A 23,081-nucleotide genomic window follows, 5' to 3' on the forward strand; every position below is an offset into this window, starting at 1 on the left:
CTGAAGCAGCAGAATTATAGCAGCACCTCCCAGTTCCATGGAGTTAAAGGGTCTGTCAGAATCCCTATTACCTAACACAATTTTCAGAGCTCCACTTTGTTATAGGTCTATAAAAAGACTATCAAGATGAAATCTGATTCATGAGTGCTGACCTCCTGTCTATATTTTGTTATCTTTGAGATTTCTCTAAGGACCCAGAAAGAGAAAGAGCATAACAATTGTGTTTATTTTCCAATTCACCAGAACTAAACACTGTATATTCTTTACAGAGTTTAGGAAAGTGACTCCTGTTTTGGTTTGGCTTTACAGAATATTTCCTTTCCAGTAATTAACTCCAGAAAGATATATGTATGTTGGTTTTGCTGTACAAATACAAAAATAAGCAGATTATGTTTTTTTAAAAGGTGAGGTAAATTTTCTCATGTTGGAAAGTCCCTTGCCACAATAGGATTCTTTAAATAAGAGTATCACACTTTGCTTAACTTTAGTCTGTAACAAAAATATCTGAGAAAATACACCCTTTGAATAACAGGTCCTGTTACCACACTGCTCATTCCTGCAATCAGTGTCTGGGGCAGACACTGTTCCTGACATTGGAGATACAGCCATGAAAAAGCAGTGCCCTCATGATATTTGCATTCTGCTAGAGAAAAGTAGGCAATAAACTTCTAAAGAAATATGGAATACAAGTAACACATGCCAGGAAAGGAAAATGGAGAGTAGCAGATGATTGCAACTGCGATAGAATAGTCAGGGCAGGATTCACTGAGGTGATGACTGAATGAATATCTGAAAAAAAGGCAAACCATGCAAATGTCTCGTGAGAAGCATTCCAAGTAAAGGAAACAGCACATGTGAGACCCTGAGACTGGAGAGTGCCTACCAGGTACAAGGATCCGCAAGGAGAGCAAGGTGACTGGAGTAGAATGACAAGGGTAATAGGAGATGGAACGAGAGAAGAGAGGATGGCATGCCTTATCAAACAAAAACAAAAACTACTTTAAGCTGCTGAATTGAGACTACATTGAAGAGGGCAAGGGCAGAGTCAGGGAGTCTAGTTAGGAGGTAACTGCAGTGATAAGGGAGAGAAATACTGGTGGCTTGAACCCTGAACTCAGTGGCTATAAGAAGCGGTCAGATTCCATCTTCTATCCACAAGAACAAAAGCTTATTTACAGGGAGGCTAATACAGTAAAATACATCCTGAACTAACATTCAGAGACCTGGGTCTGTCACAAATTAGCTCAAATCCATGTCTCTTCTCAAGGACTCAGTTTTCTCATCTGTAAAATAAGGATAATGAACTAAGATTGAAAATACCCTCTCTGCTCTGAAAAATTGGGTCTTTTGAAATTCAGACCATCAAAATGAAAGAAGAATTGATGTTTACTGAGCTCTTAATACAAGCCAACACTCTTATTCACTTTATATACACCAACTCACTAACCCTCACATAGGGTAAAAGGCATAATTTATTGTAAACAGAGACGTTTAGCAATTTTCCTAAAATCCCACTGTCAGTAAGTGGTGGGATCAGGATTTGATCTGACCTTAGAGCCTAATCTTTTTCTTGAGAGAAGCCCAAGCTTTGTGTAACTGAAAAAGCCCAACCAAGCAGCATTATTTTATGTGTGGCTGAGCATTCAGGTATGAGGTCAAAAGGGGAATTATGGTGACCCCTAATCAAAGTAAAATCTGTCCCGTTTGTCTGTCTTCAGTTCTCAAAATAAAGTTCTTTCAATCTGAGCCAAAGAGGTCACTAAGGAATTTTTGGTTTCATCTCCCTCTGTAATCCACGGGTATAGGCTCCTCCTCCTCTGTTCCTTAGTTCTCCATCTAGAACCAGAAACTATACAAAGCCTCAGTCTACAAACTCTTGACCATGAATTCAGGCCCCACTTGTGGGACCTTGGACAAATCACAGCCTACCGAGAAATACAGTGTCTTCACATACTTAGTAACTTCAGGGTCTGTGATTTTGTGTTACTGTGTGTTGAATCCTCAGACCCATAATGCACTAGACCTGAAGGAAATAGAAAAAGGAATCTGTAGAAAAAGGAGTCTTTTTAAAGAAAAAAAGATGCCAACTGTTGAGTTGGAACATTCTTATTTCTTCTCACCAGAGACTCAGTTTAGAGAAACATTTAAGCAACACTGTCTACAATTCAGAAGACAAAGTTATTGGCTCTTCATTTACAAAGTCTAAATTTCGCACTGCAAAGATCAAAATTTAATCTGGTATGACATAAAATATTGTCTTATTCTGATATGCCTCTAGATCTGACTTGAGACTAAATAAAGAGAAATAAAACTTTGTTACTTTAAAAGTAATGAGAGCTACTTCAACATATAATCATAATCCTATGAATTTTCATGAGAAAAAATGCTACCTTAAAATTTCAAATAATAAAATATAACACAGTACATCATAATCCTTCGTGAATCCAACAAATGGAGTTTAGGTGGATATCTTTAAACTTTAAAGCTTAAAGCATCCATGTGAATTTATTATAAAATATTTAGCTTTGGGGGTTCCTTTTTATCTCAAAATCTTAACTTATAAATCATGCTCACTGTCAAACAGAAATGATATTCATTGATTCACTCATTTGCTTTTTAAGATAAAAGGGGGATAGAATTGTATATCACTTAGCAACTCTGTTTTATGCAAGGCTGCTGACATGGGCAGACCATGCAGGGGAGAGCACAAATTGGTGAGATGGGCTCGGGCAGTTAACCAACCAAGAGGGAGAGAAAAGAACAAATCGGAGCATTTTGTTTACTTTCCACATCAGCATTCAAACCTGAGTATTTCCAGAAACTCTGCTGAGAGAGACTGCACGTGTGGCACTATCATTCATTGGCCGGGCATCTGAGCTGACTAATACGCAGTTGGGGCCTGCCATTGTGTCTGTCTGACAGGACTGCCATCTTGTCAAAGATTCAGCAACCATACCACTCATTTGCAAAGCAGTTTTTCCGGCAATCAGGCTTTTCCTGTGTGTCTTGTTCTTTAGGGAGTCTCCACAGATTTACTGCAACTTGACTATGAATCTTTTCTGCTTCTGGTTATGGGCTTCTTCATTAGCATATCCCCAAATTCCTTTACGGTGTGTGCTCTGAGCACTGCTAAGCAGTTCCGTCCGTGGCATAATGCAGATCATGCACAGAAACTCAAGCGCTCTTTTGCTGACCATGCTGAGGGGAAGGAGGCAGGGAGGCAAGGCCCAAGGGGCTGAAGAGGCCAGGTGCCTGGAATAAATAAATCATTGCAATTCCTGGGACGATGAGTCTGTGCCAGTAAGCGTCTAAACTGGCAACTGTAGTGGAGGAGCCTTTGCCAAAGCCCTGGCAGACCCTCCTGACTGTGGTCAGAGGCTGAGCCCTGCAACTGTCAGACCTGGAGGGAGGACCTTCCTCAAACAAACAGCAAAGCCATGTCTAGCCTGGCAAGCAGAGGAAGCCGAGAGCCTCAGTTCTGGACATCTCCCCTGGCCACTGTGCAACACTCCAAATATTGATATATGGTGAATTTCAATCACCACTTAAATTGAACAAAATCTTTATCCTCTGACTTATAGGAAAAAGTATGTGGTTAATTTGTTAAACATTTTCGATAGCTGCATTTGCTAGTCACTCGCTTTCCACCTGTATTCGGCCTTTCCTCCAAAACTGAAAATATCTCCCATATACTTTGTTGGCTAAAAGTATTCTGAAACTTTGATGATTTGGCAAGAAATTTCTGCAACAGAAACATTTCTGTGTAGGAGTCGGATCTATCATGGCTCTCATCTAGGGAGCATGAATCTAGAAACTGTGCCTTTTTAACCAGGAGTTTATCAAGGGTTAGACAAAACTAATCAGCCATTGATTAGGTCCTCACATACTTAATAAAATACTGTGATATCCAACAAATTCTTAAACTATGTTAGTCTGTTTAAAGTTTGCTTTTGAATAACTATTACAATGAAAACAGGCTATAGAAAAAATTATTTCAGGTAAATAAACAATGTGATAAAAAATGAGTAATGTGATGACAAATATCATCAATGATGAATACTGATCTCTTAGTCTGTGTGAAGCACTTCAAGAAGTTATCATATTTAATGACTGCAACAGTCCTATGAGAGATGTCATTATCTCTCCTTTGGAAAATGAGGGAAAGAGCTTTGTAGAATTAACAAGGAAACAATCCTACGCTGAAGGGACAGTGTTTGGTTTTGAATCAAGTTTGTTTGGGTCAAAGGCTCTGTTCCTAGTCATTAACTAGAACACTTATGTTAAACCAAATGCAGCTACTAACATTTAATGGTACAAAGAACATGGCCTGATTCCGTAAGACAACCAAGAAGACAATCTTTGAATCTGCTTTTCAGCAGTGAGTGGCGATAGGAGAATTGCAAGCCATCCTATTCTACATCACAGCTCACAGAACCAGATGGTAACTTATCCAGACTGCTTTGCAGCAGATGCATGACCAAAGCTGAAGCGTGGTACCCACTAGCCCCTGGAACATGGTACTTTTATTGTCCTCCTTCACCATGTCTCCCGTTATAGACCTATCTGTCTAGGTTGTTTTGGGAGCTCTCCATTTTCCTTCTTCCTGCAACAGCAGAACCCCACGAGAACAGCTTGGAAGTCTGGTCATTCCTGTTGTATTTCTACTATGGCTTACACTTTTTGGTGCATTAACTAAGCACTTTGAAATGCACCAGGATCTCCATGAAAACATAATTTCAGAAGCACATATTCCTGTAACCCCTGCAAACCTTACCTCACAGCACAGAGGCATATGTTGGAGATTGGACAGCACATTGTTTACTCTTCCACTTCCAGGAATCCCTCCCTGCCTGTCCCATTAGTGAGCTAATAATATAAGGAAGTGACTGAAACAGAAATTGGAAATACTCATATTACTCCAAACCTACTAGTATCTCTATCTCTGTAAAAACTTTTCTAAATGCATCTCTCAGAAGTTCAGTGAAATATTCTGGGGCAAGGGAGGGGAGCATATATCTCAATTTCATTTGAACTGAAGAGTGAGTTTGCCATTCATTCTAAAAGTTACTGTCTCTAAATTACCTACGTATTTCCTTTGCTTGGCAGCCAGCAATATATTTATAGGTTAAGTTGCAATCCTTTGTAATTCCGAAGAATAACAAAATATTCAGCTTACACCACTTGGTACCTAAATGAACCATAGGACATCTTCCATTCTGTATTGAAAGTAGGATTAACAAGTTCAGAGCAATTGACTTGTGGCTCATTCAGTCATTTATAGTGGACTCATTTTACCTTTCGTCTTTTGGAGAAGGGCAAAATAAAACTGCCTTTACATGCAGCCCTAAAGGAAGGTATGGATCATTTATCATTCTTATTATAACTTTCTTAAAGTATACATGTGGAGGAAGAAACAAGACCATAATCTAAAACACACACAAATGCCACAAGCACCAACACACCCATATCTCTCAGCATCATCAAAACTGTGTGTGTAAAACATATGTGTACCCTGCTTAAACAGCTTTTTGCTGGATAAGAGATTCTAGAGAACATGAGGTGGCTAAGTGAAATTTGGACCTAAATTAGAGAGCCTAACCCAGAGACAGGATAAAGTTAGTCTTTCTTATTGAATTGAAAGATAATTGAGAAGCTTTTAACTTCCTTTACCTCTGATGGAGAGGAGACCCCCTTCAACCTCAGTTATTCACTTCATCATACTGATAAAAATCTTTAGAAGCAATGGGGAAAACAGATTCAAGAAATAAAAATACATCTTCCTGAGGAATAAAGGTCAGAAATCATTTTTTTAAAGCCATGATGGAGGACTTCCACTTACAGGAATATGGAGGAGACATGCTTTTCCCTATTCCTCACATTCAGAGCAACTTTGGACATTATATGTAAAACAAATTTAAGACACTGAAAGGTGGAATGAAAAGAGAAATGACCTAGAGTCCTGAGCAATAACATGGTGATGAGTTCACTGAATTTTCTTTTATTTACTAATTTTTTTGCTTCAGACATTTCACACTTGATGATGAAACCTAGTAACACAGAAACAAACAAAACAAAAACCCCAACAAGATCCTGCTCCCTCCAGCCAAAGGACAAGGGAAAAGGCAGCCTGTGCTCAGTACTCAGTCGTAACTAACTGTTTGCAACACCACAGACTATAGCCTGCCAGGTTCCTCTGTCCATGAGATTGTCCCAATAAGAATACTGAAATGGGTTGCCATTTCCTCCTCCAGGGAATCTTCCCAAACCAGTGATTCAACCCAGGTGCCCTGCATTACAGGCAGATTCTTAACCTCTAAACCACTGAAGAGTATACTAACACATATATATGGAATTTAGGAAGATGGCAGATGTGCGGACTTTTGGACTCAGAATCTGAAAAGTCTGTTTAAAACAAATGCCCCCAAACCAATAAACAACATTTTTCTTCTGCCTCCAAAAAAAAAAAAAAAAAAAACCACTGAAGATGGAAAGCTGTTAGACAAATAATCATTCTATTCCAGCCAACCACCACAGGAGGGAAAATTAAAAAAGGAAATCCAAACCCCCATCCACATCAGCAAAGCCCACATGAGGAGTTAGAATTCTACCTTCATTGGGCTATAATAAGGTGTCTCAGCCTTCCCACCCTAAAAGGTTGGTGTCAAAGAAACCAAATAGGGAGGCTAAATGTTCATCCCTACTAGGTATGGTGTCAGAGGAGGCCTAGTAGATGGTCATGGTTTTCACCAGCCCCCAACAATCATGAGTTTCCCTTCTCAATGTGATGTCAGTGGAGGCCACATGAGGAGTAGTGATGAGGTACTGCTAGACAGTTATCGGTGCAAACATAGTGAGGAGCTTGAATGTTTGAATGCTCATCCCTATCCAAAAGTAATGAGGAACCCCTTCCTCAAGTCAATGGAGATTGAGAGTAGAACTTGAACTTCTATCCCCACCTGTCAGTAATGAGGCAATGCCCCTCCCATCTTTTGCCATAGCATCGTCAGAAAAATTCAGCTTAAGCAGAAGACTTAAATAAGATCCAGATCTCATAATATTAGTACCCTAAGTGTCCAGATTTCAACTGAATATGATGCATCATACCAAGAAACAGGAAGATCTCAAATTAAATGATAAAAGACAATCAACTGATGCTAACATAAAGATATTAGAGCTATTATAATTATTCTGACAAAGATTTTAAAGAGGCTGTCATAAAAATGTCTAAGCTGTTAGAAACATCTTAAAACAAACTGTAAAATGTCATCAGACTATACTACAAGGCTACAGTAATCACAACAGTATGATACTAGCACAAAAATCTAGCACATAGATCAATGGAACAGAATAGAAAGTCCAGAAATAAACTCACAAATTTATGGCCAATTTATGTACAACAAAGGAGGCAAGAATATGCATGGGGAATTCACCAAGTGGTGGTGGGAAAACTGGACAGCTACATGTGAAAGAATGAACTTAGAACATTTTCTCACACCATATACAAAAATAGACTCAAAATGGATTAAAGACCTAAATGGAAGACTAGAAAGCAAAAACTTCTAGAAAAAAACATAGGCATAACATTTTTTGACATAAATTGTAGCAATATTTTGGGATCTGTTTCCTAATACAAAGGAAACAAAAGCAAAAATAAATAAATGGTGCACATGTTATGGGGAGGGAGGTGGGAGGGGGGTTCATGTTTGGGAACACATGTACACCCATGGTGGATTCATGTCAGTGTATGGCAAAACCAATGCAGTATTGTAAAGTAAAATAAAGTAAAAATAAAAATTAAAAAAAAATAAAAATAAACCATAAAATAAATAAATAAATAAATGGGACTCAATTAAACTTATAACCTTCTGCACAGCAAAGTAAAATGTACAACAAAACAAAAAAGACAGCCTACTTAATGGAAGAAAAGTATTTGAAAATAATATGACTGATAACAGGTTAACATCCCAAATATGTAAACAGCTCATACAACTCAATATCAAAAAAATAAACAGCCCAATTTAAACTTAGGCAGAAGACTAGAATAAACGTCTTCCAAAGAATACAAATAGATGGCTAATGGGCACATGAAAAATGGTCAATCATGGTTAATCAACATGGTTAATCATCAGGGACATGCAAGTCAAAGCCACAACGAGATCACCTGTCAGAATGACTATCATAAAAGGAACACAAATAACAGATATTGGTGAGGGTACGGAGAAAAGAAAACACCTATACACTTTTGGTGGAAATGTAAATTGCTGCAACCACTATGGAAAACTGTATGGAGGTTCCTCAAAAAACTAAAAGTAGAACTACCATATGATCCAACAATTCCTCTTCTGGGTATATATCCAAAAAACCCCATAAGCATTCATTTGAAAAGATGCTCATAGCAACCCCAATGATCATAGCAACATTATTTACAATAGCCAAGATATGGAAACAACCAAAGTACCCATCAACAAATGAATACATGAGATGTGGCATATATATACATATATTCCATTGTGTGTACATATATATATGTATATTGATACACACTCAGCCATAAAAAGAATAAAATTTTGCTACTTGCAACAGTGTGGATGGACCTAGAGAGTATATGCTTAGTAAAATAAGTCAGAGGAAGAAAAATACTCTATCATATATATATCTAAATATATATGGAATCTAAAAAATAAAACAAATATAACAAAAAAGAGAATCACAGATATAGAAAATAAACTAGAGGGAAGGGGATCAGCAAGACAGAGGTAGGGGATTAAGAGGTACAATCCAATCTACCATTTATAAAATAAACTGCAGGGATATATTGCACAGCATAGTTCAGTTCAGTTCAGTCGCTCAGTCGTGTCCGACTCTTTGCGACCCCATGAATCGCAGCACGCCAGGCCTCCCTGTCCATCACCAACTCCCAGAGTTCACTCAGACTCATGTCCAATGAGTCGGTGATGCCATCCAGCCATCTCATCCTCTGTCGTCCCCTTTTCCTCCTGCCCCCAATCCCTCCCAGCATCAGAGTCTTTTCCAATGAGTCAACTCTCCATATGAGATGGCCAAAGTACTGGAGTTTCAGCTTTAGCATCAGTCCTTCCAAAGAAATCCCAGGGCTAATCTCCTTCAGAATGGACTGGTTGGATCTCTTTGCAGTCCAAGGGACTCTCAAGAGTCTTCTCCAACAGCACAGTTCGAAAGCATCAATTCTTTGGTGCTCAGCTTTCTTCACAGTCCAGCTCTCACATCCATATATAGCTAATACGTCATACTATAAATGAAGTATAATCTATAAAAACTTTAAGTCACTATGTTGTACACATGTGACTAATATTGTATATCAATTATACTTCAATTTAAAAAAAAAAAGTAGAGAGAGACGACATCCCTGGTGGACCAATGGTTAAGAATCACCTTCCAAGGCAGAGGACACAGGTTCAATCCCTGGTCTAGGAACCAAGGCCCCACATGCCATGGGGCAGCTAAGCTCACACGTTGCAACTACTAAGCCTAAGCACTAGAACTGAGAGCCTGCCTACCGCAACTAAGACCCAACACAGCCAAAAATAAATAAATATCTTTTAAAAAGAGACAGAAACTCAGCAAAGAAATGGAAGACATAAGAAGAACCAAGTAGAAATTTTAGAATTGCAAATACAATAACCAAAATGAAAAACTCAGTGGAGGGGCTCAACAGCCTAATGAAGAGGAAATAATAAATGAAATGAAGATTGTTGTTTAGTCACTAAGTTGTGTCTGATTCTGTTCCTCTGTCCATGGGATTTCCCAGGCAAGAATACTAGAGTGGGCTGCCATTTCCTTCTCCGGGGCTCTTCCCAATCCAGAGGTAGAACCCACATCTCCTGCATTGGCAGGAGGTTTCTTTACCACTGAGACAGCAGGGAAGTCTGAAATGAAGATAAAACAATACAAATTACCCAACTGGAACAACAGAGAAAATAGATCAGAAAATAAAATGAAAAGAACCTCAAGGAGCTGTGAGTCTATAACATCATATCTAACATTCATGTTATCAGAATCCCAGAAAGATAGGAGAAAAGGGATAGGAATGAAAAAGTACCTAAAGAAATAATAGCTGAAAATTTCCATAATTTGGCAAAAGACAGAAACTACAGACTGAAAAATTTCAATGAATTCCAAATTAGATAAACTCACTTTCACACCAGGATGCAGCATGGTCAAACTTCTAAAAACTAAAGACAAAGACAGATCTTGAAAGCAGCAAAAAAAAAAAAAATGATTGACTAACTATTAGGGGGAAAACAATTTGAATGACAGTGGATTTTTCAGTTAACAAAACTGGGGCCAGAAGTAAGTGGTACATTTTTCAAATACTGAAAGGAAAGAATTGTCAACACTGAATGCTACACCCAATGAAAATAGCTTTCAGGAGTTAAGGGGAAATCAAGACATTCTCGGATGAAGGAAAACTAAGAGAATTTGTCATCAGCCAACTCACTCAAAAAAAAGGGGGGGGGGGGCCTGAAGAAAATTTCCTAAATAGAAAGGAAACAATAAAAGAAAGAACTTTAAAATATCAAGAAAAGTGAAAGAACACAAGCAAAAATATGAGTAAAAACAGCAGACTGTCCTCTTCATTATGTTTGATGATTCAAGCAAAAATAACAACATCATTTAATATGATTCTAAATATACATGGAGTTCTGTGTTTGGTTCTACATATAAGGAGCTGGGAAGTCACCTCTCTATCCTAAAAGTCAGTAATTTTTCTTGGATCTGTGAGTCAGTGGACGACACAAGACAAAACACTGCTCCAAAGACGGAAGAGACTAACAGATTAATACAGGGAGATATGGCTTTCTGGAGCAGAGACTTATGAGCAAAAACTGCTATGGGAACCAGTACTGGCTTTGTGAACCTGGAATTATAATTCACAAATTGCTGGACATTCAGTGCAGACAACTCTGAGTTATTACAAACTCTAAGGGGACCCAGTCTAGGAGTTATGCAATATTATGCAATTTACCTCCAGAAGTTAATGCTAAGTATCAGAGAAAAATCCCCTTAGGCCTCTGGAAGGAACCACTCTGAAATATACTAAAACACTCTTTCCTTCTTAGCAAGGCTTGCCCTCAGAAGAAACCAGTTAAACAGAGCATACCTTTTGGTGTATTATCAGGGCCTAAGTGACCTAGGAGAGGAAAATACCCAACTGCAGCCCACTTTAGCCATCCTGTCCCACGTAAGGAGGAGTAGGTGGGGAACTGAGGAAAACACTTGTGAAGTTCACAGTCCAAGGCATGGGTTCAGTAAAAGACTGAAATCTGATCTTAGAACTGTAGAATGCTTCCCCTCCCCTCACATTGTGTGGTTTAGTCGCTAAGTCCTGTCCGCCTCTTGCAACCCCATGGGCTGTAGCCCACCAAGCTCCTTTGTCCATGGAATTTCCCTGACAAGAATACTGGAGTGGGTTGCCATTTCCTTCTCAAGGGGATCTTCCCAACCCAGGAATCGAAACAATGTCGCCTGCATTGCAGGCAGACTCTTGCATCACAGGTGAATTCTTTACCAACTGAGCCACAAGGGAAGCCTTCTCCTCACATTACTAAAGGTCTATTTATAGCAGTTCCTTTTACCCAGTACATCGTGTCCAGCTATCAAGAAAATAATTACAAGACAAACCAAAAGGTGAAAAACACAATTTGAAGTGACAAAGCAATCATCAGAAGCAGATATGGCAGAGATGTTGTAATTGTCAGACTAGAAATTTAACACAACAATGATTACTATGCTAAGGGCTCTAATGGATAAAGTGGACAGCATAAAAGAAGAGATGCAATAATAATGGCAACAATATATCCAACTACGCATATATCTTAAGTATGTATGTATATATAATACCTTTTTAAACTGAAAAAATTATAGAAATGGACAACAAATTAGTGGTTGCCAAGGGTTAAGGAGGTGGGCAGGAGGAAAGTGGGTGTGACTATAAAAGAGCAGCGCAAGAGATCCTGTAGTAGTGGAACTGCTCTGTATCTTGACCGTATCAGTGTCAATATCCTAGCTGTAATATTCTACCAAAGTTTTATAAGATGTTACCATGGGGATAAACTGCATAAAGAATACACAGATTCTTCCTGTATTACTTCTTACTGATGCATATGATGCCTGTGAACCCACAATTATCTCAAAAGAAAAAGTTTAAAATATATGTACTCCAACTTTCAGATAAATTATGCCATTAAGTGTTGAAAATAAATCTTAAAAAGCCATGATACATTAAGAACAAAGTGATAGCAAGATTTCATAATTGTACTCTAACTCTACACTAAATTTGTTTTACAAGTGCTATTATTACAGGGATTTTCAATTAGAAATTGGTAATATAGTTTAACAGAAGTTTTTTTGCATATTTTGTAATGTATCACAGGCATCCAATGCCTTACATTTCCACGTTGTGCTTTTATGACTATCATACCAACATACAGAATTCACTAAATTAAAATGGAGAAATATGAGGCTATTTGTTTGAATGCTAGCCAAAAGCTAAAGGAAACTGCTGTATTATGAACAGCAGAAACAACTTTGTTTCAGAAATTAAAGTTTATTTTAGAAATTAATTTCAAGCCTGTTTGAAAACAATTGTCATTCTAATAAGAATTAAAATTCAAACCATTTTGGATGATAAATATTTAAAAGCATTTGGTCTGGAAACTAAACTGGAAGACAGCAAGAAAACTAATGTTATGAAATCCACTGTGGTGGATTAAATGGCTGTTTTGCCAAGAGGATTTTGATCCACATTGCAAATTGCTGGAAATACATCCTCCTTCTATAACCACCACTACAGTTGTAGAAACATGATATTTATTCCCAAGGATCCAGTTATTATTTTATCTATTTTTTGTCTTCTTACAAGGCTTCTTTAAAAGCTTTATAAAAAATCCTTTGAGCACCCAATCCCTGAAGCATGAACATATACAAACCCCTATAAACATATTTGTCTCTCCTTAATCCAGACTACATGAAATCCAATAGGAAATCCTATTTCAAGCACAGTGTCTTCCTTCTTGCTGTAATTTACCCATGCGTTTATGTTTGAGATCACATTCCTCTCACTGCCATTACTAGACAGAAACACACACTGCTTCCCAAGGTACATGCTAAGCATATGCAGGGGGCACCAACGAAGTAGGCAACATCAACCAGCAGGAAAAGTAAAAGGCAGAAAACATCAAAGTCACGTTTGAGGAGATAATCAGAACCTAATTGAGCTTCATGGCTTAGTACAGATCTCCTCAACTTACAATAGGGTTACATCTCTATAAACCCAACATAAGCTGAAAATACCATCAGTTGGAAATTATTTAATACACCTAACTTCTGGACATCACAGCTTAGCCTGGCCTACCTTAAATTGCTCAGAACACTTACATCAGCCTATAGTTGAGCAGGATCATCTAACACAAAGCCTATTTAAAATGTGTTGAGTAGTTCCTGTAATTCATTGAATACTATACTGAGAGTGAACACTAGAATGACTGTCTGGGGACAGGATAATTCTAAGTGTATGGGTAGGGACTTCTCTGGTAGCCCAGTAGTTAAGACTCCATGTTCCTAATCTAGGAGCCCAAGGTTCCACCCCTGGACAGAGAAATAAGATCCCACATGCTGCACAGTAGTGTAGCCTAAAAAGTAAATAAACATCTCAGTGTTGATCCTCGGGATCCTGTGACTCACGGGGAGCTGCAACTCACTGCTACCACCCAGCACTCTGAGGGTATCAGACCCTATACTGCTAGCCCAGGAAAAGATCAAAATCCAAAAGTCATAGTATGGTTTCTAGTGAATGTATATCATTTCTGCACCACCAAGAAGTCAAAAAATTATGTCAACAAATTATGTCGACACATCATAAATCAGGGATTGTCTATAGTTGCATTAATTTGCTAAGACTGCTATAACAAACTATCACAAACTGAGTGGCTTGATCATCATCAAGTTTATCATCACCGTTCTGGAGGCTGGGAGTCCAGACGCAAAGTGTCATCAGGGCTGGTACCTCCTGAGGGCTGTGAGGAAGAACCAGTGCATGCCTCTCCCCTTGTTCCTGGTGGTTTGCTTAACCTTGGTGGTTACCACACCTTGGCTGTAGGACCATCAGCCCATCCCCTGCTTCATCTTCACAAGTTATTCTCCTTGTGTGAGGGACTGTCTCCAAATATCCCCTTTCTGTAAGGACACCAGTCATTTTAGATAAGGCCCACCCCAAAGACCTCATTTCAACTTGATGATCTCTATAAAAACCCTGTCTCCAAATAAGGGTACCTCCTGAAGTACTGGGGCTTAAGACCCTAACACAGGAATTTTGAGGGAATGAAATTCAGCGCATTACAGTAGTATTTGATTTTAAATGACTGTGGGAGGGAAAGGGACACCCAGGTCTTCACAGTGATTCTCCTTCCCCTCTATCACATCTGAATGACTCCCTTTTCATAGCTCCATTATGCTGAGGCTGTGTGTCCCTTTCTGTTACCATCTCTCACCAGCTTCGCTCATTTTGAGCTTCTTGTCATTTTTCCTTAGTTTGTCCCCATTCCTAACTCTCTACGCCCTAAATCTCAGTTTCTTCCCCAGCAATGCCTCTGGTCTCATGGCCAGCCATTACATAAGAAATGGAAAGTGGTGCTATTGCTTTCACCTCTGGCTCACAGGCCTTCAATTACCAAATAAAAATAGGTTGGATCTCTGTGCAAATGAAACCATAGTCAGCCCCACAAAATCATAGTGAGTCAGCAACAACTCTCCTTCACAAGAAAACTCTCAAGTGCATAGAAGCTCTCCTGACTTCAGGCTATCCCCATACTTTCCCCCTACACATAAGGTACAAACCAATTTTACAGTAAAAGATTATCAGAGAAAATATCCAAATACTTTTCATTATGCCTGTACTGAAAGTTACTCTGAAGTGGCTTTATGAGGGAGAACATTTTAATCTGTAAAAATGTTGCATTCTATCCTAGAACTAGTAGAATAATCTTAAATTTTGATATGATAAAAAAATCATTAACTGAGAAGAATAATCTAATGACTGAATAATCTGATCCAGTTATAGAGTGAGAAATAAAGTGTGCTATAAACTACACTTAAGCTAATCCATAATAGGGGTCCTTTGGATGCAAGATAAAATGTTGATACATCTAGAGAAGTTATAGGTCTTATGGATATGCTTTTATAAGTGAAATATAATGAAGTACTGAGAACCCTAATATCTATGGATGTTTATATCAACCAGTTCGATACCTTGAATTACTAATACAGCAGAAATGATTGGCTCCCTCTCATTTCCATAGTGCTCTTTCAATGTGATACAAGGCAAATGGCAATGTATTCTGCTTCCACTGAGCACATTTCTGTACAGTGAATCCCAGCTAAAATAACATCATTAAAGTAGTACTTTAAAGTTTATTTAATCCAACCCCTGGGTCACACATGACCCGAATAATTCACACTTGCCAAAAATGTCATCTAGTGTTTGATTTCCAGTGTCTGGTGATGAGGGTCTCCATACCTTACCCCAAAACACCTTCCACTTTTACACAGTTGTGAAAATATCAATATAATATCTATTTTTTTACTCACTGAAGGACTCATTCAGCTGTTCACCAGTTCAACAAATATTTATTGAGACCCTATTATGAAACCACCAGACATTACACAATGTGCTATTATAATCTTTGTGGAGGACTTAGACATTTATGAAGAGCTTTCCACAAACATCAAGCCATTTAATCCTCACTAAAACCCTGTAAATAAAGTCTGATTATAATTAATTCATGATTTACACTAGAGAAGAGAAAATTAAAGTTCAGTAGTTAAGTTACATCACCAGTGAAAGCAATGAGACTCAAACTCATATTGTAATTCTAAATGGTACTCTCTTTCAAATACGTAAGCTAACACAGAACAAATTCATCACCCTTTCACATATCACCTAAAGATACCACAGGTTCCTGTTATGTTTTCTCTCTTCCCAGTAAACATCTCCAGGTCCTCCAACTTTTCTTCCTAAAGTTTGGAGTTAAGAGCTGGACATACCCAGCACCAAGCATCATAGCCCAGATGAGACAGGGCATGGCCAAAAAAGGGAGAGAACTATTACTCCCATTGAGACACATTTTAAACATTGTAGTTTATAATCAGATCAGTTTTGGGTAACCAGGAAATACAGTTGAAGTATTTTGAGCTTGCAGCCAAATATGCACTATCAGAAACTCATATCTTCACACTCCTTTCTCTTTCCCCTCCTAATTCCACCCTTTATATAGTTGAATTTTGAGACTTAATCACAAGACTTGAAAGCATATCAAATACCTACACCTAGCACAGTTACTGAGGCAGCATCCTTAAAGAGTGGAGGTCAAAAACACAGGGACTGTTAAAGTTCTTTGGCTTTTCATTTTATTTCACTTTTATATGTATTTTTAAATTTATTTTTCTATTTAATGGGCATATATTCCAGATTCAAGCACTAATACTACTAGTAAATAATAACAATTCAGAGCTATACAATACTTCACATAAACTGTTTAATTTCATTAGGACCCTGTGAAGCCACTGACAGATGAAGAAACTTGGGTTCCAAGAAATTAAATGTTTGCCCCAAAGTCACACACCAAGAACATGCTGGAGATCTGACTTTGACCCAACAGGCTCTCTCTCTACCATAACCACTTTTTTGTTCTCAATAACCAACAGCATCACTTTTTGTTTCTTTTTCTTATGACTTTTTAACTGCTAGAATGCTTTTCACACAGTAGACCACAAAATAGTGGACTGTTTTTTTCTTTCCAATTAGGAGTTTTGCATCATTCTGGCTTTTAGCCTAGTATTAGGCTATTATTACAGGTCCATTTTTTAAAACACATTTCTGATTTTGTGGCCTTTTTCTACCTCTTACATTTGTCACTAATCAAACTCATTCTTTTCCCCTAAAATTATTCATTGAATTTTATTCTTTACCTCATTAAGATACCATTATTGTCTCAAATGAGAAACTTCACAGTCATTACTAGTTCTACCTGCCTTCTAACCCCAACATAGAATTTTTCATCAAGACTACAATTCTTACTTCCCAAATGTCTCTTAAACTCTTGATGCAGGCCCCCATAGTATTTTTCATATCTTGGTGCACTGGGCCCTAATTGATCTACCTGCTTCTAGTCTCCCTAGCTGCATTCCACCCCACACAATGGCACCAGATTTATCTTTTTTAACCACATAGCTAAATATTTTTCAACTTTTTATAAGCTGATCCCAATCTACATTTCCTGCTATGTAGATCTCTACTCCCAGTCCCCTCATGCCTACATCTAGGCTATGTGACTCACCCCTATCAAATAGCCCATGTTCTTTCACAACTTCCTTTTATGAATGCCCTTCCCTCTGTCTGGAATGAGTTTCTTGTCCTGACAAAGACCCATCACCTATCACCTCCCATACTCCTCCACATTTCCTTCAGAGAGAATTCACTGTTCTGACATTTTTGCTAACATGACATTTTTGTGCATAATTCTTAGATAAACAGTTATGCTTTGTTGCAGTCACTTTTTCATTAACTGTCTCTCCTATGTGAATATGAGTTCCTCAGAAACAAGCATCTTGATATTTTTGCATATTACCTTAGTAAAGTACCAAATACCTAGTAGATGTTCAATAAATATGTGCATGAAAGAACAAGAGTATTTCCTCTGAGATCTGAGCTGTCATATACACTAGTCTATTTAGTTACCGCCACATTTCTTCCTAATTGGTATTGTTTGGTTTTGTACTGTTAGAATTTCAGCTTTGATATCTCCTGTGCTTCTCACGCTGTCTGCTCTTTCACGGTTTCAAAATCATCTTTTTTCTGAACTTTTTGACTCCACACTAAGTCATGACAGGTAGACTTTTGTCTATAAGAATTAAAAGTCCTCAGATACTAGTTGATAACAATTTCCTAACTCTTTGATGTGGATTTTGATTGATAACCATATGATAGGTGAGAATGTGCCCTTGGACTGAATTCTTCAGTTCCTTTCAATCATCTGGCATCCCAAATTCTCTGCAAGCACATTTGGGCTGATGCCCATATCTCAGTAATGCCACGTCAGCATTGGCACACAGATACACAAGAGAATGTTATCTGCCCATTTTGCAAATGGGAAAATTAGACCCAGAATGACCAAGGACACTATCTGATATAATTAAGCAAGTGGATCCTCTCCCAAAAAGAAGGTCTAATAAGGCCTCTGCTCCCCAAACTGGTTTGTTTCCTTCCTTACATGCCTACATATTTGTGTTTTATTCCCCTAAGGGCTTTATAGAAATTTCTATCATTTGCAATCTGTTCTTCTTAGTTATATGAATCTATTTTCTCTTCAACCAGCACTTTTCTTTCCTTGACTTAAAAAAAGAAAATAAAGAACCAGCTTTACTAAAAACACGTTGCAGCTCTCCTACACTTCAGTAAGCACAGAGGCTAAAACTGGCTCACTTTGCTGCATGTTGTGTCATTCCCCTATTGGTATAATCTAAGAGAATAACCTCTGATTTGAAAACTGTGAAGGCACATCTTAAGACTGGACAAACCTAAATCTGGTGTGAGTACAAGTCATGGAATTTTTTTACTTAGTGTGTCCTTGGAAATTGTCTGCTTCCCTGGTGGCTCAGATGGTAAAGCGTCTGCCTGCAATGAGGGAGACTCGGGTTCAATCCCTGGGTCAGAAAGGTCCCCTGGAGAAGGAGATGGCTACCCACTCAAGTACTTTTGCCTGGAAAATTCCACGGACTGAGGAGCCTGGTTGGCTACAGTCCATGGGATTGAAAAGAGTTGGACATGACTGAGCAACTTCACTTTCACTTGGAAATTATCCAGGCTAACCTTTTTCTTCACTAAAGGCTAGCCCCTAATTGATCCACCTGCTGGATCCACCATTCTGAAAACTGAAGCTCAGAAAGGCCAAGTGACTTCTCTGGGGGTAATTGAAGATTATAAACCAGGGCAAGAGCAGAACTCAACACTTCTGACTCCTTAACCAGTCAGTGCCCTTTCTACTTTTGGCCGTTTCAAGCATGGAGACCACACCTTGTTATTACCATGCTTAAACTCAAATGGTAATAGAATGATGGCATATGAAAGCGATTATTTAATCTGTGAAAGTTTCTCAGTCATCTCTGACTCTGTGCGACCCCACGAACTGTAGTCAGCCAGGCTCCTCTGTCCATGGAATTCTCCAGGCCAGAATGCCAGAGCTGTTCCCTTCTCCAGATGATCTTCCCAACCCAGGAATTGAACCCATGTCTCCAGCATTGTAGGTGGATTCTTTACCAACTGAGTTACCAGGGAAGCCCATAAATATTGGACTGAGTTGCCATGCCCTCCTCAAGGGAATCTTCCCAACCCAGGGATCAAACCCAGGTCTCCCACATTATAGGCAGATTCTTTATAGTCTGAGCCACCAGGGAAGCCCAAGAATACTGGAGTGGGTAGCCTATCCCTTCTCCAGTGGATCTTCCCAACCCAGGAACTGAACCAGGGTCTCCTGCATTGCACGTGGATTTTTTACCACCTGAGCTACCAGGGAAGTCCCTCTTTCTTATTTAATTTGTAAGAGAAAAGAAAGCCTTCTGATATGTTTCATACCAGTCACCACTTTGAGTATGGAAAAATACATCGGTTTCTGAACACACTGACGTCTTCAGATCTATTATCAAGAAGCAAAATTACTGAGGGTCTACCATATCCTGGGTATTGGGACTAAGGAACACCATGGACCTAGCTGCCTGCCTTACTGCAGCAAGCCCAGACAGGAAGGTGGATACTATATAAATCATTATAAACAATTAAGAATTAAAATAGGAAAAGAGGTGAATGGACTGCTGTGGGAATATGTTACTAAGAACCCCAACCTAACTTGAGTCATCAAGGAATATGTCCCAGAGACACTGATATTGAACCTGAAATCCAGAGGATATGTAAGCGTTCCAATGAGAGTATTCCATCAGAGGGCATAGCATTAGGAAAATCAAGAGTGCATAGAATGCTGCATGGTTGAGCTTAGAAAACTGAGAGATATACCACAGGGCTAAGGCAAATGGAATTACAGGAGACAGAATTAGAAACACAAGTGTAGTGTAACCAGATCACCTAGAGATGTGTAGCTCATGTTAAGGACTTGGGAATCCATTTAGGCCGTTAAGCAGGGCAAACTGTGATCAGATACACATTTTTAAAAGATCATTTGAGTATTATTGGGATAATGGGTTGAAAGGATAACATGTAGACAGACCAGGCAGGAGGCGAACACCTAGGCCAGGAGGAGCATGCATAGAGTCTGCACCCTAGACCTCCCAGGGTAATTCAGTGGTACTCTCTATTCAATTAACATATCTTGTGTTTCTTCTTTGTCTTTTCTAATGAAAAGCAACCCAGTTAGTCAACACTGCTCTTAATAAACACAATTTTCAAAAAAGATAGCAGCCACCCAAAAGATATTTTAAAACTATTATTTTTCTGTAGGACATGTTTTTTGTTGCATTGGGTTATAATTTTAATTGTATTGGGGCTAATTGCAATCATTATCATTATAAAGAGCTTCAATTTAGATGATACATTTTCAGTGCAAATAACTTGAGTGAGCCATCAACTCAACTATAAAAGTAACAGTAACGTGCCATCTATTGTGTTTGTTTTGATTATGCTCTATGTTAATTTTTTACCTATGATTTTGGTATAAGTTGGATAGTATAAATGGATGGAATACATAAAATCATGCACTGACTTCATGATAAGATTAAAAATATTCTGTCAAATCATTTTGAGGATTGCTGCAATAATCAGATATCATAAATTACACAAACTTTTGGAAAAAATTTACCTGAAGTAATTTTAGGTTTTCAAAAATAATTGTTTTCACATAAATAAGCTATGTTATTTTCTTATGGAAACCAACGGATTATATGCATCACCTTGTGTGATATAAGACCTAACTATAACATATAGATGAATGCGACTATGTATTATTCTCTTTTTGACAACCTGAATTATCTTTTGGATATTACTCTGAATGATAAATCAAGTGATTTAAAAGTAGAGCTCAAAATTGGAAAATTGAACTTGTAAGTGCTTTTATCTTAAGTAGATGATATGTTCATGCACCTTGAAGAGTAAGTGCTCTAGCTTTGAGCTAACTTTATGACAATAGGCTCTTCAGTGAGTGACTTTAGATTAATAGAATATGCAGGTCCTGGGAATCAGGGTTAAGTATGAATTGTTATTCATCATGAAAGCCCAACTCAACATATATGTAAACTGTTTTACTCTGACAAACAGCGCAATGCATTCAACTGTCATTGAATAATTTTAAGTTTGCTTAGAAGAAAGACTAATAATTTATTTTTCATCACTATTTTCTATATATTATTTTATCTTATTTTTTTTCAACTTTTCCTTTTTATTTAAAAGAGAAATGGCTCCTGCTAAAACAATATGGAAAATTCATTTTTCTCCCAAGTGGCCTAAGTGAAGTGAAAGTCACTTAGTGGTGTCCGACTCTTTGCTACCCTACTACTATACAGTCCATGGAATTCTCCAGGCCAAAATACTGGAGTGGGTACCCTTTCCCTTCTGCAGAGGATCTTCCCAATCCAGGGATTGAACCCAGGTCTCCCACACTGTGGGCAGATTTTTTACCAGCTGAGCCGCAAGGGAAGCCCAAGAATATTGGAGTGGGTAGCCTATTCCTTCTTCAGGAGATCTTCCTGACCCAGGAATTGAACCAGGGTCTCTTGTGTTGCCGGCAGATTCTTTACTAACTGAGCTATCAGACAAGTGGCCTAAGGGGCATACTAATTAATGTAGAATTACTGGTTTTGAGGGGGGTAGATTTTGTTTCATTCTTCTTTTAGATAATGGAACAATTTTTTACCAGTTATTTCTTTCTGAAATCCCTGGTTTCACTGACAATTAAAGACAGCAGGTAATGATACTCCCAAGTTCCATTCTCCAACATATAGGACCTAGTAGTAAATTCCTGCATGTCTTCTTCATGTTCCTAAAACAAAGGACGCTGAAATGGAAATCAAAAGGGGACTTTTATGTTTAATTGTATCTGTCACTGCCAGTTCTGTTCCAACCTTGGACCTGCATGTGCCATTTACTTTTAAATTCCTCAGCATTTTCCTATATACACAAAACCTGGGGAAACAACAAACACTGCTGTATCTGTTTATTTCTTTCAGGTTGGACGAATTGAAGATTTTCTATACCAATTAGAGGATAGTTTCTTAAAAACTAAAAAACTGAGAACTGCTCGAAGGCAAAAAACAAAGATGAAGCGGCTTCAAACTGCACAGCAAAGCTAGTCACTGGGGAGCAGGCGCCACCACAGACATCCCAGAGAAAGGGGCCGTGGCATCCCACCAGCCTGCCTGTGACAACCAGTGTCAGAGGCCTAATGCCACAAGGATGAGGTGGTGCTCCTCTTGGCAAAGATGTTCCACACTTCATTAATCTCAACCGGAAGCAATAAATGTTCTCAGCAAGTTTCACCTGACTTTTGTTCAAATTCATCTTAGCTTATCAAATAGCTTATCAAATAGCTTATCAAATAACCATTGCTGCCTCTCTCACCTGTCTTGTCCTTTCAGCACTGACTAAAGTGCACCAGGTCTACCCAAGTACATTTTAGTATGTGTGCCTGTTCATTACCAATCAGTCACATACAGATACAAATGCAGAAATTAAGAATTACAAAACTGATAACATACTTTCTTGCTTTTTATAGAGATTGCCAATGTAGTATGGTTAATATCAGTTATATCATTAAAATCTGTACTTTTTCCCTCTGGATCCTTCATATCCCCTGGCCCTTAAATCACTCAACTCATACGCACAAATTGGACAAAGTAATGAGTCAAGAATCATTACTGAAGACCTCAGTTAACACCAAAAAGGAGGTTTGAGAATAGAGTAAGAAGGTGGAACCCAGATTCAGAGTAAAATAAATAAGAAAATGTAAATTTTAAAAAGAATGGAGAAAATTAATAATATCTCAGAG

General features: G+C 38.3%; 1 protein-coding gene across 1 annotated transcript in view; it reads left to right on the top strand.

Moving 5' to 3' along the window:
• The window catches only part of SPATA16 (spermatogenesis associated 16), a 256,040-nt gene extending 233,522 nt beyond the window's left edge, over positions 1-22,518 (top strand). Inside the window, 1 exon segment of the mRNA XM_042243815.1 lies at positions 22,264-22,518. Within this exon segment, the coding sequence (XP_042099749.1) occupies positions 22,264-22,386 (123 nt within the window). The 3' untranslated portion in view covers positions 22,387-22,518.
• Positions 22,519-23,081: the final 563 nt, after the last annotated feature.

The sequence above is a fragment of the Ovis aries genome, chromosome 1, assembly GCF_016772045.2.
Source record: "Ovis aries strain OAR_USU_Benz2616 breed Rambouillet chromosome 1, ARS-UI_Ramb_v3.0, whole genome shotgun sequence".
Lineage (NCBI taxonomy): Eukaryota > Metazoa > Chordata > Mammalia > Artiodactyla > Bovidae > Ovis > Ovis aries.